At 44.8% G+C, this 14507-nt stretch overlaps 1 protein-coding gene across 3 annotated transcripts in view; it reads left to right on the top strand.

Moving 5' to 3' along the window:
• Nucleotides 1-14507, top strand: part of ADAM33 (ADAM metallopeptidase domain 33) — a 102026-nt gene that overhangs the window by 18128 nt on the left and 69391 nt on the right. For all 3 annotated transcript variants that reach the window (XM_061583564.1, XM_061583563.1, XM_061583565.1), the window contains one exon: nucleotides 7414-7490. In XM_061583564.1, coding sequence (XP_061439548.1) covers nucleotides 7414-7490 — 77 coding nt within the window. The remainder of the gene's footprint in view (nucleotides 1-7413; nucleotides 7491-14507) is intronic.

Raw genomic sequence — 14507 nt, 5'->3', positions numbered from 1 at the left:
CTGGGAGTATAGCCAGGTCTTAACCTGGCGCCTAAAAGAAAGTACCGTAGGCGCCAGGCATATCTCCTCAGGTAAGCTGTTCCAGAGTAATAAGTTTACACGATTAGGATGGCCTGGTGCAGAGAAGAAATAAGTAAGGGAGCAGGGAAGGACTTGCCTCTATCCAACCATTTTGGCCCAGAGAGACAGAAGCAGCTACTTTGTACCAGAACATATTGTCCAAGATCTGCTGGATCTTCCAGAGCTAACTCAGCAGGGAATTGCAAACCATTCAGCAGCCAGCAAGAATTTGATGGTGGCGAATCCTAATTTAAACTGCTAGTGCCAAAGGAAGGTTATATACGGAGCAGGAGGCTGAAGGGATTTCATTTCTGATGCAAAATCTCCAGGACTGATGCGTGGATCAGAATTTTGCACTTCTTCAAATTTTTCGATGCCGTTCTCAGCCATTAAGAAAAGCGTCGTTTGTGTAATCCCCTTTTAAAGCCATCCAAGATATGTATGTCTGTACACAACTACAAAGTGTTAAAGGTGTAGTTCAGCCTTCCTGATGCTTCTGGCTACAATTCTCATCAGCCCCAGGCCCCCAACCAGCATAACTGTGCCAGCTGGGGCTGAATGGGGGTTGTTGTCCAAAATATCTGAAGAGCACCAGGTTGGGAGAGGTTGGTGTAATCTTGGCAGTTAGCATTCCCAATTGAAAAAAAAATGGACAAGTCAAATATTCCCCTGGCACACGCTCTGATGTGGGTGCACTTTGTGGTTTAACCAGAGACGCTGAACCGAACTGCTTTCAAGTTAGGGTCAAAAGGCCTCTGGGCTGTGAGATTTGCAGAGGACAAGAAGTCAGAGGCAACAGCTTGGGTGAGAAACACATCTATGAAGGTCTTGGAGCAGAACAGAGAGGCCATGTTTCCTGTGGTTTTCTTGTGAGCTCAGTAACCAAATGAGCTCAATGGCCTGTCTACAATGAGGGAGAGAGTGAGATTTAATTCTGAGCAACAGAGTTGCAGGGTTAGTCACTAAAGTTCATGGACATCACACCTGTGTAGAGTTTAAAGGATTTGAGTCTATAGTTGCAGGTCTCCGTTCAAAAGTATGTTTGAGCTCTTAAAGTTCTGTTTTGATTATATTTTAATTCAATGGATTTTTGCATTTTTCTTAGCATGTGTGTGTTAGAAACTTTTTAAAAAATCCTTCTCCTTTCACATTTTAAGATTCGCTTTTAAAATATTGTTACGTACACCCCAGTCTCTTGAGTGCTGAGAAATCCCAGGGCTCACCGTTCCAAACATTCTTTGGGTTTGGTATCTTTCGAATGACGTTCACTGGAGACTGATAGCGTTTTGTGTGATGTAAGGTTCCTTTTCACACATACAATGGCTGAACATGAGAGGGAAGGCTTACAGCATGAACGGATCCTGCTCCCCCAGAGAGCAAGCCAGGCCTCTGTGTTCCAGCTCAGTCCCAAAACTGCCAGTTTCTTTGCTCTCTTTCTCTCACACACATGTACCTTGATCAGCTCCAGCTAGGGCAGGTCTGTGTGTGTGTGTGTGTGAGGCCCGAGAAAAAGACATACCGCCACCCAGAAGTATCTCTAGCTATCTAGTTTCTATAGCAACACTTTGGCCTAAGCTTACATAACAAAGCAGATACTTACAGACCTGGCCTAGGGCTGATAATAAAGAAACTGCTTTTGACCATTTTAGCAGTCTCATTTTCCTGCAGAATCCCATCATCCAGCGTTAAAAAGCAGAGGACTGGAATCCTGCATGCCCCCCACATGTTTAATCTAACCCTAATCTCATTACATAATAATGCATTTAATAGTATTGTATTATATTATGTGTTCGCAGTTCTTATTTGTCCTGTCCCACAAGAAGAAGTGTATTCTGCTATGTTGGTCATTGACCGTAACAATAAAGATTCCGCATTGTTTCGGCAGTTTTCCAAGCATATAGATAGTAAACAAACTGAAATACTTTGCCTTTGGGACATTATTTTTCATCCCTGTTTCCCAATGCTTTTGGCAGTTCATGTCTCCGAGCATGAACCATGAGGATTCTGGAACGTGTGTGTGTGTGTGTGTGAGAGAGAGAGATGAACACATGCCTCCCCTTGCCTCAAATCTCAAGGCCAGCTTGGAGTTTGCCTTTAGCACTGTCAGTTTGGCAATATTTTCTTGAGCTTAGGATGGATCCCTCACATTTTGAGGGGCTTAGATAAGTGAGTGACAATTGTCCCCCCCCTTTTTTTTTGGCCTTGGCTTAGCCCCTGTGGGGAGAAAGGAAGGGATGCTCAAAAACAATGGGAAGTGACACGCCAGCCCTCCACTGGGGACGGAGGAAGCTCTTGGAGTCAAAGAGCCTTGAAGAATCCCCAGTGGTGGTGGGGGGAGAAGAGGGAAATTGAGAGGGGATATTATATTTCCGTCCTCGGCAATGTGGGACTAGAGCTTGTTGCAAGAGGGATGGTCATGGGAATGAGACGGTACCAACTGGGCGACCTGCCAAGGGTGAAATGGAGGCCAATGTTGTGTCAGGAGCAGGGTGGCGAGAGCAATTTCAGACTTTGCTCAAAGTGTTGTTTTCTGGGAAGGCCTTCTGAGGCACATCTGGTTCCAATGAAGGTTCCCATAGGGCTCAGGCACTCTGTGTGTGTGTGTGTGTGTGTGAGTGAGAGAGAGAAAAGAGATTCCCGCCTTGCTGTGTCCATGAGTTCTTGAGTGGCTGGTATTTTTCTCTTTGGAAGAATGTGGCTTGGATGTTGAATGCATGGAAGTCGAGGAACAAGGGAAGCTGCCTCAGGTTGCATCCACACCACACGTTTAATGTGCATGGCTTCCCCTTAAAAATCCTGGGAACTGTAGTTTGCCCCTCACAGAGCTACAGTTGCTAGCGCCCTTGACGAAACACAGTTCCCAGGATTCTTTGGGGAAAGCCGTGTGCTTTAAATGTACGATGTGGATGGAATTGCATGCTGTTTGTCCACCTAGCCAAAGGGTGGGGAATGTAAGGCCCAGAGTCCAAATGCGGCCCTCCAGGCCTCTCTCTGTCAGGCCCTTGGGACTCTTTCTAGGCCACACCCTTCTTCAGGCCACACCCCTCAGGGTCCTGCTCCACCTCACCATGAGTGCTTTTGCCTGGCAGGAACGTGTCCTTGCACTGTGATAATGCCTCTTATATCCCTGGATGGAAATGTTTGTGTATAGAATTAAAAGCCTCTGAATTTTGCATGACTGGAATGTAGGAGGAGCTCCATGTCTTGCAGCACCCATGGTGTGCAACCGCCAGAGGTTTGCCCAGGAAGGAATGTAGCCCTGGGAATGAAAATGGTTCCCCGCTCCTGATCGAGTGGAGTGTTATCTAGGTGGTAGCTCCGGAAGACCCCTGGCTGTTTTGCAGAAGATCAGCAAGGACTTCAGACTCCCAACTGTTGATCAATAGCAGCAGCAGCAAAATGACACACACCCCTTTTGTGAACCAGAGTCGACTTCATCCGATGCCAGCACAGCTCTGATGATGAAGCAAACCACAATCCAAACCACAAAAGCTTCTACCAAGATGGGGAATCATTTTTTTCAGCACATGGTAGTCTGGTGGGGGGCGTTTGCCAGTGTTGGGCAGAACAAGAGGCAAAACTGGGTGGAGCCAGAGGTAGGGATGGAAAGATCTGTCCTTTTCACTTCTCTCAGTTTCTCATCTTTCCAATCTTAAATTTAGTTCTGCACATTTTTGCAGCAATTTGCATTTTTTTTTTTTTAAAAAAAGCTCATGAAAATTCTCTGGCATTTTAGTACGAATTTCTCCTAATAAACACCTTTTTGTAGGCACTCTTGACTAATGTACACATTTTTGCAAACCGTTTCTCATTACAGAATTCATTTTCTATGTTGTTTTCACTCGAGCCTTCCTGTTTATGTACATTTTCCCCAAATCTATGCATTTTTGTAAAAATTGGTTGGTTGGCGAACTGCATTGCAAAATTCAGATAAGTGCGAATTTCGAAGGATGGCTGTGTTTTGGTTCTCATATCGTTTTGGAAAGTGCAGATTTGGTAGATTTGGCATGAAATGCGAACTGAATTGAAATTCTCGCCCATCCCTAGCCAGAGGCAGAAGTGGGCAGAGCAACAGGCCATGCACCACAATTCAGAGGCTTCTACACGCAGCGGCTTCTCCATCCAGGGGGACAAGAGGCATTAATTCATTTATTTATTTAACAAAATGTATATACTGCTTGATTGTAGAAAACCTCTCAAGCGTTCAAGGACCACATTTCAGCAAGGCCGGTGATGGACATGGCTTGGAAAGGGGACATGATCTGGAAGAACACCAAGGGCCAGACAAAAAGGGCTGGAGGGCCGCATTAAATCCCCAGGCCTGAGGCTCACTACCCCTGGCTTTAGAGCACAACAAACGTGTTAGTCTTTAATGTGCCACAAGTCTCTTTGTTCAAGTGTGGGTGGTTTTTGTTTCCTGACAATGAGAATATGATCAAGCTAGGTCAGCCTGCCCTAACCCGTGACATTCCAGATGCTCCCCAGCCAGCGTGATCAATGGCCAGGGGTGGTGAGGACTGCAGTCCCGATCACATCCAGAGGGCCACGGGTTCCCCATCCCCTTGACCAGAGAGGGGAGCACAGAAGCAGAGCCCTCCTAGGTCAGATACCAAAGTGGATCCATTTCGCCCTGTATTCTGTTTCTGACAGTGGCCAGCCATAGAGAACCTTCTAGAAAATTGGTGAGGAAGCCATGACGGCGATGGCCCTGTCCCCAACCATCTTTCTCCAGCATCTGTTGCTCCAGAGACGTTCAGCCAAAACCCCTTTCCCAGGTCTGGCTCTCTCTCTCTCCGCAGTGTGAAAACCTCGCTCCTGAGTCTTTTCTCTCTCTCTCTCTCTCTCTCTCTCTCTCTCTCTCTCTCTCTCTCTCTCTCTCTCTCTCTCTCTCTCTCTCTCTCCTGCAAAAACTCCTCCACAACCCAGCAAGAGCTGCCAGACTCTTGGCGCGCCTGGGAGGCTGACTCAGTGCTTTCCCCATCTCTTCAGCTCTCGCGGTTATTTTTTATTTTTAAACACCTGTTTGTCATCTGGTGCCTGGAAGCTGAGGCGCCTGTTTTTAGTCTCTGCTATGATGATGCATCTTGTAGTCACCCGGAGGTAGAGGAGGAGCCAGCGGGAGACAAAATGCACAGAGAGAACGCACAAAGTTGTAGTCATCTGGGGTCTCATGGGGTCTTAGACCCCTTGCTTTTTTGGGAGCAAAGTCCTGGCCAGGTCACTATGTCTCTCGCGTCCTATAGGCCAAGCAGAATGAAAGAGGAGTGTGTTAGCCATTGATAAGAACCTTAAAATGTGTTTCCTTGTCCTGTCCTGGCGATTGGAGCCAGAGTGAAATGAGATGAGCCAGCTGGGGAGAAGACTCTTCTCAGTAGCTAACACACACCTTCCCTTTCATGCTGATTGGCTTCTAGGGACATCTGCTATTGTGGAAGAAAGTGCGTGTGGGAAGGACTGAGGAGTGTGGAGATGACAATGGAGAGCAAGCCAGAGAATGAAGGACGGAGCTGTGACTATCATAAAAAGACCCTGCACTTCTGAATATGCCACTACACTACACTACACACACTCTCTCTCTTGTATACTGGGCCCAATTCAAGGTGTTGGTATTAACCTTTAAAACCCTATACGGTTCCGGCCCAGTGTATCTGAAGGAGCGCCTCCAGTATCACCAAATATGCCGCCAAACGAGATCAGCCTCACAGGACCTTCTCTCGGTCCCACCGACGAAGACAACTAGGTTGGTGCGGACCAGGGAGAGGGCTTTTTCGATCGTGGCCCCCACCCTCTGGAACTTACTTCCCTTTGACCTCCGGCATGCCCCCTCCCTGTTGACTTTTTGCCGAGCCTTGAAGACCTGGCTCTTCAGGCAGGCCTATGGGATCTCTGGGGTGGGTTAGGTTTTACACTGTATTAATGTAAGATGGTCTTCAGATGAGATGTTATGATATTAATAATGTGATGATTATGTATATGAGCAGATTGTATTTTATATTGTATTTTATATTGTACGTCGCCCAGAGTGTCCGTTCAGTCGGACAGATGGGCGTCTGATAAATAAAATTTTATTATTAATTTTATTATTATTATTATTATTATTATTCTCTCTCTCTCTCTGTGCGTGTGTGTGTGTGTGTGTGTGTGTGTGTGGAGAGAGAGAGAGAGAGAGGGATAGACTTGCTTTCGCCCCCCAACAACTGACCTTGTGTGACCTTGGGCTGGTAATGTTTGGTGCCCTTTAGTCAAAAGCAGGGTTGCATAATCTGTCCCCCACCCTACTGCATGGTTTGTACGGGGCCCCATTAGGAGCCTGTGATTCCCAGCAACTGGTATTCAAAAGCATACTGCCTCTGACCGTGGAAGTATAACATAAGCAACATGGCTAGGAGCCACTGGCTAGGAGCCTGGCCCTCTGTAATTTGTAAAGTCATCCAAGTGGGTGACCGTCATTACGTGAGTTCAGCTGTTCAACTCTGTGCAGCATGAATAAGTTTGTCCTGAATCTTCCAACATTTTGTTTTTGATTGGATGGCCCCAAGTTCTAGTATTATATGAGAGGGAGAGAAATTTTTCTCTATGCACTTTCTCCACCCTGTGCATAATTGTATATACCTGTATCATGCCCCTCTGACTCACCTGTTAACTTTAAAAAGCCCCCAAATGTTGTGACCTTTCTGCATAGAGGAGTTGCTCCAACTACATATGCCGATGTATATGCAAACTGGTTCCCTGTTTTCATAGAATATTAGAGTTGGAAGGGGCCTATGAGGCCATCGAGTCCAGCCCCCTTGTCCTCTGATTTTTGACTATGGTTAAGTGCATAACCATGGCAGGTATGGATATTAATTGGACCTCTCCCACAAGATTCAGCCTTACCTCCTGTGACATTTCACCTCTTGTGTAATCCCTAGGGTTCCTACTGAGCTGCTGATACCCAGCTCTGTTCCTCCTTTCCTTCTGTCCCAGGTGTGGGGGCAGGCATCAGTGGGGTACCTGTCTGGCACCAGATTTTAGCACTTTGCCTAGAATGGGGAAATCACTGGAAGCCAGCACCAAAAAGAGAGCCAGTGTGGTGCAGTGGTTAGAGTGTTGGGCTAGGACCTGTGTGACCAGGGTTCAAATCCCCACCTAGCCATGAAGCTAGCTGCATGACCTTGGCCCAGTCACCATCTCTCAGTCCAACCTACTTCACAGCATTGTTGTGAGGGATAAGATGGAGAGGTAGGATGACCATGTGCGCCACCTTGAGTTCTTTGGAGAAAAGACAGGATATAAATGCAAAAATAAATAAATAGGTGTTGAATGGTGAACTAATTCCTCTCTCTCTCTCTCCCTGCCCCCACTCTTCTGCAGACTGCACACCCTGCTCGTGGAGAACTGGAGGTGACTGTGGAGGGCAGGAAGCTTCTTCTGGTGCTAGAAAAAAACCAGTAAGTATGTTATGTCAAGACCAGGCTCATCAAGAACTCAAAGAAGGTCAAAATTCTGCATCCAGAGATGCTGAATCTTATAATGCAAATATGCCGTGCCGATTAAGGATGTTTGTATAAACTTGCTTATTTTGCAGAGTCCGTTCTGCTGCTGCCAGTGATGAACGGGGCAGAGGAATGGATGGCTTGTGGCTCTCCAGATATTCCTGGACTCTCACCAGCCCCACTCAGCAGAGCCCATGGTCAGGGACAATGGGAGTTGTAGGGATGATTGGTCTGCTGAAGAATCTGTGATTTTGGAAGAGAGAGAGAGGAGAGAGAAAGAGAGAGAGAGAGGTGTCATGGCACAGAAATGTATGACATCGTATTGCAAAAATGTGGTGTCACGGGTGTGTATAGGGGAATGTGTGTGTGTGTATGTATATATATATTTATATATACCGTATATTCCGGCGTATAAGATGACTTTTTAACCCTGGAAAATCTTCTCCAAAGTCAGGGGTCGTCTTATACGCCGGGTGTCGTCTTATTAGGGTTGCCATATTGCCCGGATAGCTGGGTTTTACCCGGATTCTAAGCATGCCACCCGGCGCCCGGCTAGCCCCTTAGGTGGCCCGGATTCTCAGCTTTCATTTAAAAAAAAAATTAAGTTTCTAGGTGGTGCGGTTCTCAAGATATATATAAAAACGTCAGGCACCCCCCCCCCCGGTTAAATCTTTTTTTAAACTACTGTATAGCACTTCGTAGCTTTAACCCCGCCCGTTCAGGATTTCAGCCAATCAGTGAAGTGTTTGTTTGGTGGCAGTGTCTGCAAAACCTCATTGCGAGGCCAGAAAATGGTGGTTTCCGCTCCTGTTTATCTGAAAATCTCATAAATTGGGTAGGTATATACATTTCAGTTTTCCCCCCTGTTGTGTGTAGGAGTCAGATCCTGGGCAGTGTTTTGAAAACCTTCCCAATAGTTGCTTTTGGGGGTAAAAACAGTGCTAATCCCATATGTCCAGAGTAAATCCTATTGAATTCAGTAGGAATTACTTTTGAGTAGACATGATTATGAATGTGCTGAAAATCAATGGGACTTTAGAGTGAATGTAAAAAAGAATTGTGTTTGTGTTCTCTTTCTACCCCCCCCCCCCAGTCCTATTTTAAAGTAAGTAGGCAGGGCTTACTTAGGTATTGCAGTTTTTATTCTGTAGGAAACTAATACTGATTTTTAAAAAACTAATACTGATTTTTAAAAAACTAATACTGATTTTTCTGCAATGACCAATTGGTTTGACAATAAACTATTATATGGGCTGTATGTATTTATACATCTGCAGTGTGTGCGTGTGTGTATGGAGTCTTTCCAACACCCCTGTGAGGTAGGGTTGGAAACCAAGGCAGCTCACAACAAGAAATAAAGCCATTTAAAATCCAATAACCATAAAAACAAGTATAAACAGTTGCAAAACAGTGTAAAGTGGCATGATTCGGAATTTTGGGTTGTGTGAATGAAGTTGCTTATCACTTGAGGTTGCATTTCTGTCCCTGTTTGAGTAAGCCCCATTGAATACGCTGGGACTTGCTTCTGAATAAATAAATTTAGGATTGCACTATAAATATCTTTACAGTTTGTGTAAATAATAAATATATTTGATAGTTATGCTTATATACATATTTCTTCATTTATCCTATTTTTGGTTTTTGGTTAGGAATCCTGACTGGTTGTGAGATGCTTAGTTTTTTGCCTTATAGGAATCTTGTTGTGGTTGGTATGGTATTACATTTAGGAAAGTGTTACTGCCTTCTGTATTTTTTTTTCCTATTTGCATTTCACTTATCTTTAACCTCACTCCGTTACAGCCATAGAAGCAACAGCAGCATATGCAAGATAATTAACTCCCATTAGTGATAAGAACAAGAATTTATAATTATTATTTCAATTAAAACAAGAGGCTTATCAATACTTTGAAGAGGACCAGATATTTATTTTCTTTCTGAGCCCAGGACTGGGTCTTTCATGATGCCCGGTGTGTGTGTGTGTGTGGTGGGGGAGCAGGAGAGTAGTCGATAAGACAGACATCCTGGCATTGATAATCGAATTAGCAAGGTATGTGTGGGGTTGTTGTACACTTCCAGGCTCAGTTTCATTTTGAGTATGGAGGTGGAACCTGTGTAGATGTGGTTATCAAAGGGAGAAGAAATTTTGAGTTAAGCAAAGCTCTGCTTTTATAAAACCTAAGAAACATACAGTACTTTGAATGTCTGAGTGCCTGCACCAGTGGAATACTGGAGGAACTTGTAAAACTTGCTGCAACGGTATTTAGAACTGAGCATGTGGTGTGAAAGACTCCTTTTCCTAACATTTTGGCTTGTTTTTCTCTGATTGTGTATTTTTATTGTTTTTACTATATTTGTAAGCTGTGCTGAGCTCTGTTTTTAACAGCAAAAGGGCAGGATATAAATTCTCTTAATCAATCAATAAATACTCCATAGTGTTGGAAACTAGAGTCTAGGCATTTAATGTTGCTTTTAAAAAAAAGATTTCTCACATCTTTCCCCAGTTTTTGGTGGTAATTCCTAGGAACAAAAACAAAACAACTGGACAATCCAAATATTAATATTTATAAGTTTATAAGTGACAGTTTTCCTGCTAAGTACCTGCATGTCATAAGCAGGGGTAGTCTTATACGGCGAGTATATCCCAAACTCTATATTTTAACTGGAAAAGTTGGGGGTCGTCTTATATGCCCAGTCGTCTTATACGCCGGAATATACGGTATATTTAAAAGGTTAGTTTTTTTAAGTGTTCTGGGACAGGGCGTGATACCAGATCTTCTGGAAACGTCTGGCTCATTTGACATAGCTTGACATCGAAGGCCCTTCTCTGGGTTCCAACGCATATGGGGGCCCGGAGAGTAATAACCAGAACTAGGGCCTTCTCAGTGGTGGCCCCCGAGCTATGGAACGCCCTGCCTGATGAGATACGCCTGGCGCCTTCTTTGTTATCCTTTCGGCGCCAGGTAAAGACCTACCTCTTTGCTCAGGCATTTTAATTTAATTTAATTTTATTTTAATTTGTCTTTGTCTTGATTTTGTTTCTATATTTTACAGTGTATTGTTATCATGTTTATTGTATTTTAATCTGTTTTTACCTTTTGTACACCGCCCTGAGAGCTAGAAAGCTATAGGGCGGTTTAGAAATCTAATAAAATAAAATAAAAATAAATAAAAAATAAATAATATCCTCTTGCAAAAACATTTGCTCACTTCGATTCAAGTATGAGTGCATGCCTTGCATGTTGAAGCCTCCAGGTACAGTCCTTGGCTGTGCTCCAAGTGGCAGGGCAGGGACAGACTCCCACTGAATCTGGACTGACCACTTGGGGAGCTTTGCCAGACTTGCATATATGGCTTTTGGAAAGGATTGGACAGATTCGTGGCAGGTCATCCTATCCATTCTGTGAATCACGAAGGGGAAACCTTTTCAGCCCAAGGGCTACATTCCTTTCGGCCAGCCTTCCAGAGACTGCATGCCAGTGTTGGGCTGGGACAGAGGGAAAAGTGGATGGAACAATGGATCTGACTCATGTCTTTGTACAGTAGGGCCCCACTCATACGGCGGGTTATGTTCCGGACCCCTGCTGAAAAGTGAAAACCGCCGTAAAAGCTTAACAAGTGCCGTATGAGTGGGGCTTTAGTCTAATGGCGTCTAATTGAGACCGCTGCACTAGCGAAGTGCCGTAAAGCGAAGCGCTGTAAAACGGGGCCCTATTGTACAGCAAAAGTCAGAGGTTTCTTTGCGTGCACATAGATCTCTCTCCTCCACCTAGGCAAGCAAGAGGCATTATCATAGTCTAAGGACACATACTAGCCAGCAAAAGCCCTTGAGGAGGTTATGGAGAGGGGCTGGTGAAGGTGCAGAGCTTGGAAAAGTTACTTTTTTGAACTACAACTCCCATCAGCCCAATCCAGTGGCCATGCTGGCTGGGGCTGATGGGAATTGTAGTTTAAAAAAGTAACTTTTCCAAGCTCTGGCGTGGGCATAGGGAGTGTAGCCTTGAGGTGTGATCTGGGGAAACTCCCGAGGGCTAGATAGAGAGGCCTGGAGGGCCGCATTTGAGCTCTGAATTTGAGGGTTCCCTACCCTTGCTCTAAATGGAACTTCCATGGATAGAAGCATGTATTCTTCTAAATACAATCTATCTTTCTGTCTATTTAAAGTGTTTTTTAAACTCTGCTTGTCAGCTGAAAAAGGCTCCCAGAGTAGCTTACGATAATCTGTGCTCTCAGAGTCTTACAGTCTAAAAACTTTAAACAACCAACCAACCAATAAATAATAAATAAAAAAGACACTACGTACAATGAAAGGGGTTTGGGAGGAAGGAGGAAGAAAGCAAACTCAGACAGAAATTCTTAGCTACAAAGTTCCTAAGAACGTATTTCTGAAAGGAACGGGAGAAGGAAACTCCCATCAGTTATTTGGGGCCAAGTTGGCCACTCGCTTGCCATGATGTTCTTCCTGGGAGGCAGGGGGTGATGGCTGGGGCTGATGGGAGTTGTAGTCCAAAGCATCTGGAGGGCACCAACTTGGCGAAGGCTGATTTGCGATATTAACAGTCTGAGCTGGACTCTCCCCAAGTCCCTCCTTATCCCCTAGCTCACCTTCCCTTTTGGCTGTTAACTTCAGTCCTGTCAAAATGCACGATCATAAAAAATGGAGCTGTTTTTGATTTTGGGGAAAGCTGCGCGCAGCAGGGGAGAGAGTCTGTCAGGTTTGTTTGCGTTTCTGCAGCCAGGCTTGGCCGGGTCCTGCAAATCTCTGGGAATTCACGCAAGGGAAGGGGGCTCTGTTGGTGTGCCTCAGGGCAACCAGGACCAGGTGGAGCTTAAAAGAGAAATGACCGCATGTGCGCAGGAAAAGAACTTGGACTTTAAAGCTCCATCTTCCACTCTGAGGAAGACAAGGAGGAAAGTCTTCTGCTTGTGTTGGGATCTCTTTGTTTCTGCCTATTTGTGGTGAGACTACGTCCGGTCCTTATTAAGCAGTCGTTTTGATTTATTTGCACAAAGCTTACACAGAGATTAGACTGTGTCTGGTCTTTATTGAGCATCTCTTCCGTTTGTTTGTGAGGCCCGTATATGGCAATGAGCATTCATCCTAATTTGCTTGCTGGTGTTTTTTTTTAAAATTCACTTTTCTAGTGGTTTTATCCCACACTTTTCAATGCATTACACGGTCACGTTCTTCACTGCAGAAAGTCTTCTTTTGTTTAAGTGCTATAACCCGCTTTCATTGTGCAAACTTACATGTATGGTATGTGCTTGAATCCCTCCCTCAAAACAGTGTCAGTCTGGAGGAACCTGTAATGTAACCATTGTTTTTTTACTTATTTGTTACTCATATTGTAAGCTTCTTGGGGAACTTTGTGTTATGCGGTAGCATTCCCTTAAGTCTACGTAAATAAATAAATTAGACATATTCCAGGGAAAGCTGAGCTCATGTCCCAACTCTACAGGGAGAGATTTTACTGGGTGATCTTGGCCAAGCTATTATTTCTCTTGTCCTTAGTCCTCAAGCTGATTTTTTTTTTTGGGGGGGGGAGAAATCTGCAGTCAGATCTGCCTAGCTTGATTTAACTTCCACACAAGTAAACAGATTTAACTGTGTATTCTCATTAATGCCAGGCCTTTTTGCGGAATTCCTTATGCCCATATCATGTTTAGAAAAACAAGTTACGAAATATTACATTAAAATACGATTTTCTCATTTGGATAATAGTTAGGAACATAGGACACTGCCTTACATTGAGTCTGACAACCATTGGTGCAGCTTGCTCAGTAATGTCTGCACTGAGAGGCAGAGGTTCTCCAGGGTTTCCAGACTGTGTTCTCTCCCACCCCTGGAGATGCTGTTGGGGATTGAACCTGGCATCATCTGCATGCAAGGCAGATCCTCTGCCACTGGGCTACTTTATTGCCTTCTGTTTATTGACAAAACTTTGAGATGTAATTCTCACTCAAGTGCTCATCCTGTGTTGGAACTGTACCATTGCAGACAACCATAGCGAGGAGGCGGGGAGGGCTTTCAGGACGGTCTTCTCTGCTCCAATAAAGAAATTAATTCCTATATATGGAAGAAGAGTTCTAGCCTCTCCTTCCCTCTGGCATTTGTTGTTATGCTCAGTCATGCTTGGGGCTGAGTGCTTAATATATGAGTTCCACCTGTAATCTGACGTGGTGCAGCCTAGAACAGCCTATGCCAACCTTGTACCCCCCCCCCCCCAGATAAGGGATGCCAGGTGAAGGATTTCCTTTTGCCTGCATGATTCGATTTTAAACCATGCAGGCAAAGGAAAAATGTTCCTCTTGCAGACTGGCTTGAACTCAAGCTGCCTAAAGAATGAGCTTGAAGCTGGTCCTAATGGGCGTTGCAGTCAGTGCTGATCACAGCTTTCGGCAAGGATTGGCTGAACCCTCCGGCTCCTGATCCAGAACTCTGGAGTGTATCTGATTGGTGCTGCTGATTGCAACCCCTGCTTTCAGAAGGGATTGGAGCTCCTGAGAGGAACCAATCGCAGTGGGACTGGTCTATGGTGACAAATGGTACCAGGCCAAGTTCAAGGTTTTGGTGTACAAAGCCCTATGAAGCTTGGGACCAGGATACCTGAAAGATCGTCTTACCTCTTATATCCCCAGTTGATCACTGCGCTCTGCAGGTGAGGGCCTCCTGCAGGTACTATCTTATCAGGAGGTCCGTTCCGCACAACATAGGAAATGGACCTTTAGTGTGGTGGCACCTACTCTGTGGAACTCCCTCCCCTTAAATATTAGACAGGCGCCATCTCTGTTACCTTTTCGGCGCCTCTTTCAACAAGCCTTTTAAGTAGACCTTATCCCAGTCTGCATCTGTGTTAGAATTGTTTTGAAGATGCTTTTAAAGCTGTTTTTTTTTAAAAAAATGATGTTTTAAAAGATGTTTTGTTTTAATATGTTTTAAAGTAAATCTGGGCTCCTGCTGGGAGGAAGGGCAGG

This window comes from Rhineura floridana, chromosome 9, assembly GCF_030035675.1.
Source record: "Rhineura floridana isolate rRhiFlo1 chromosome 9, rRhiFlo1.hap2, whole genome shotgun sequence".
Taxonomy (NCBI): domain Eukaryota; kingdom Metazoa; phylum Chordata; class Lepidosauria; order Squamata; family Rhineuridae; genus Rhineura; species Rhineura floridana.
This window is presented reverse-complemented; position numbering and strand designations above follow the sequence as displayed.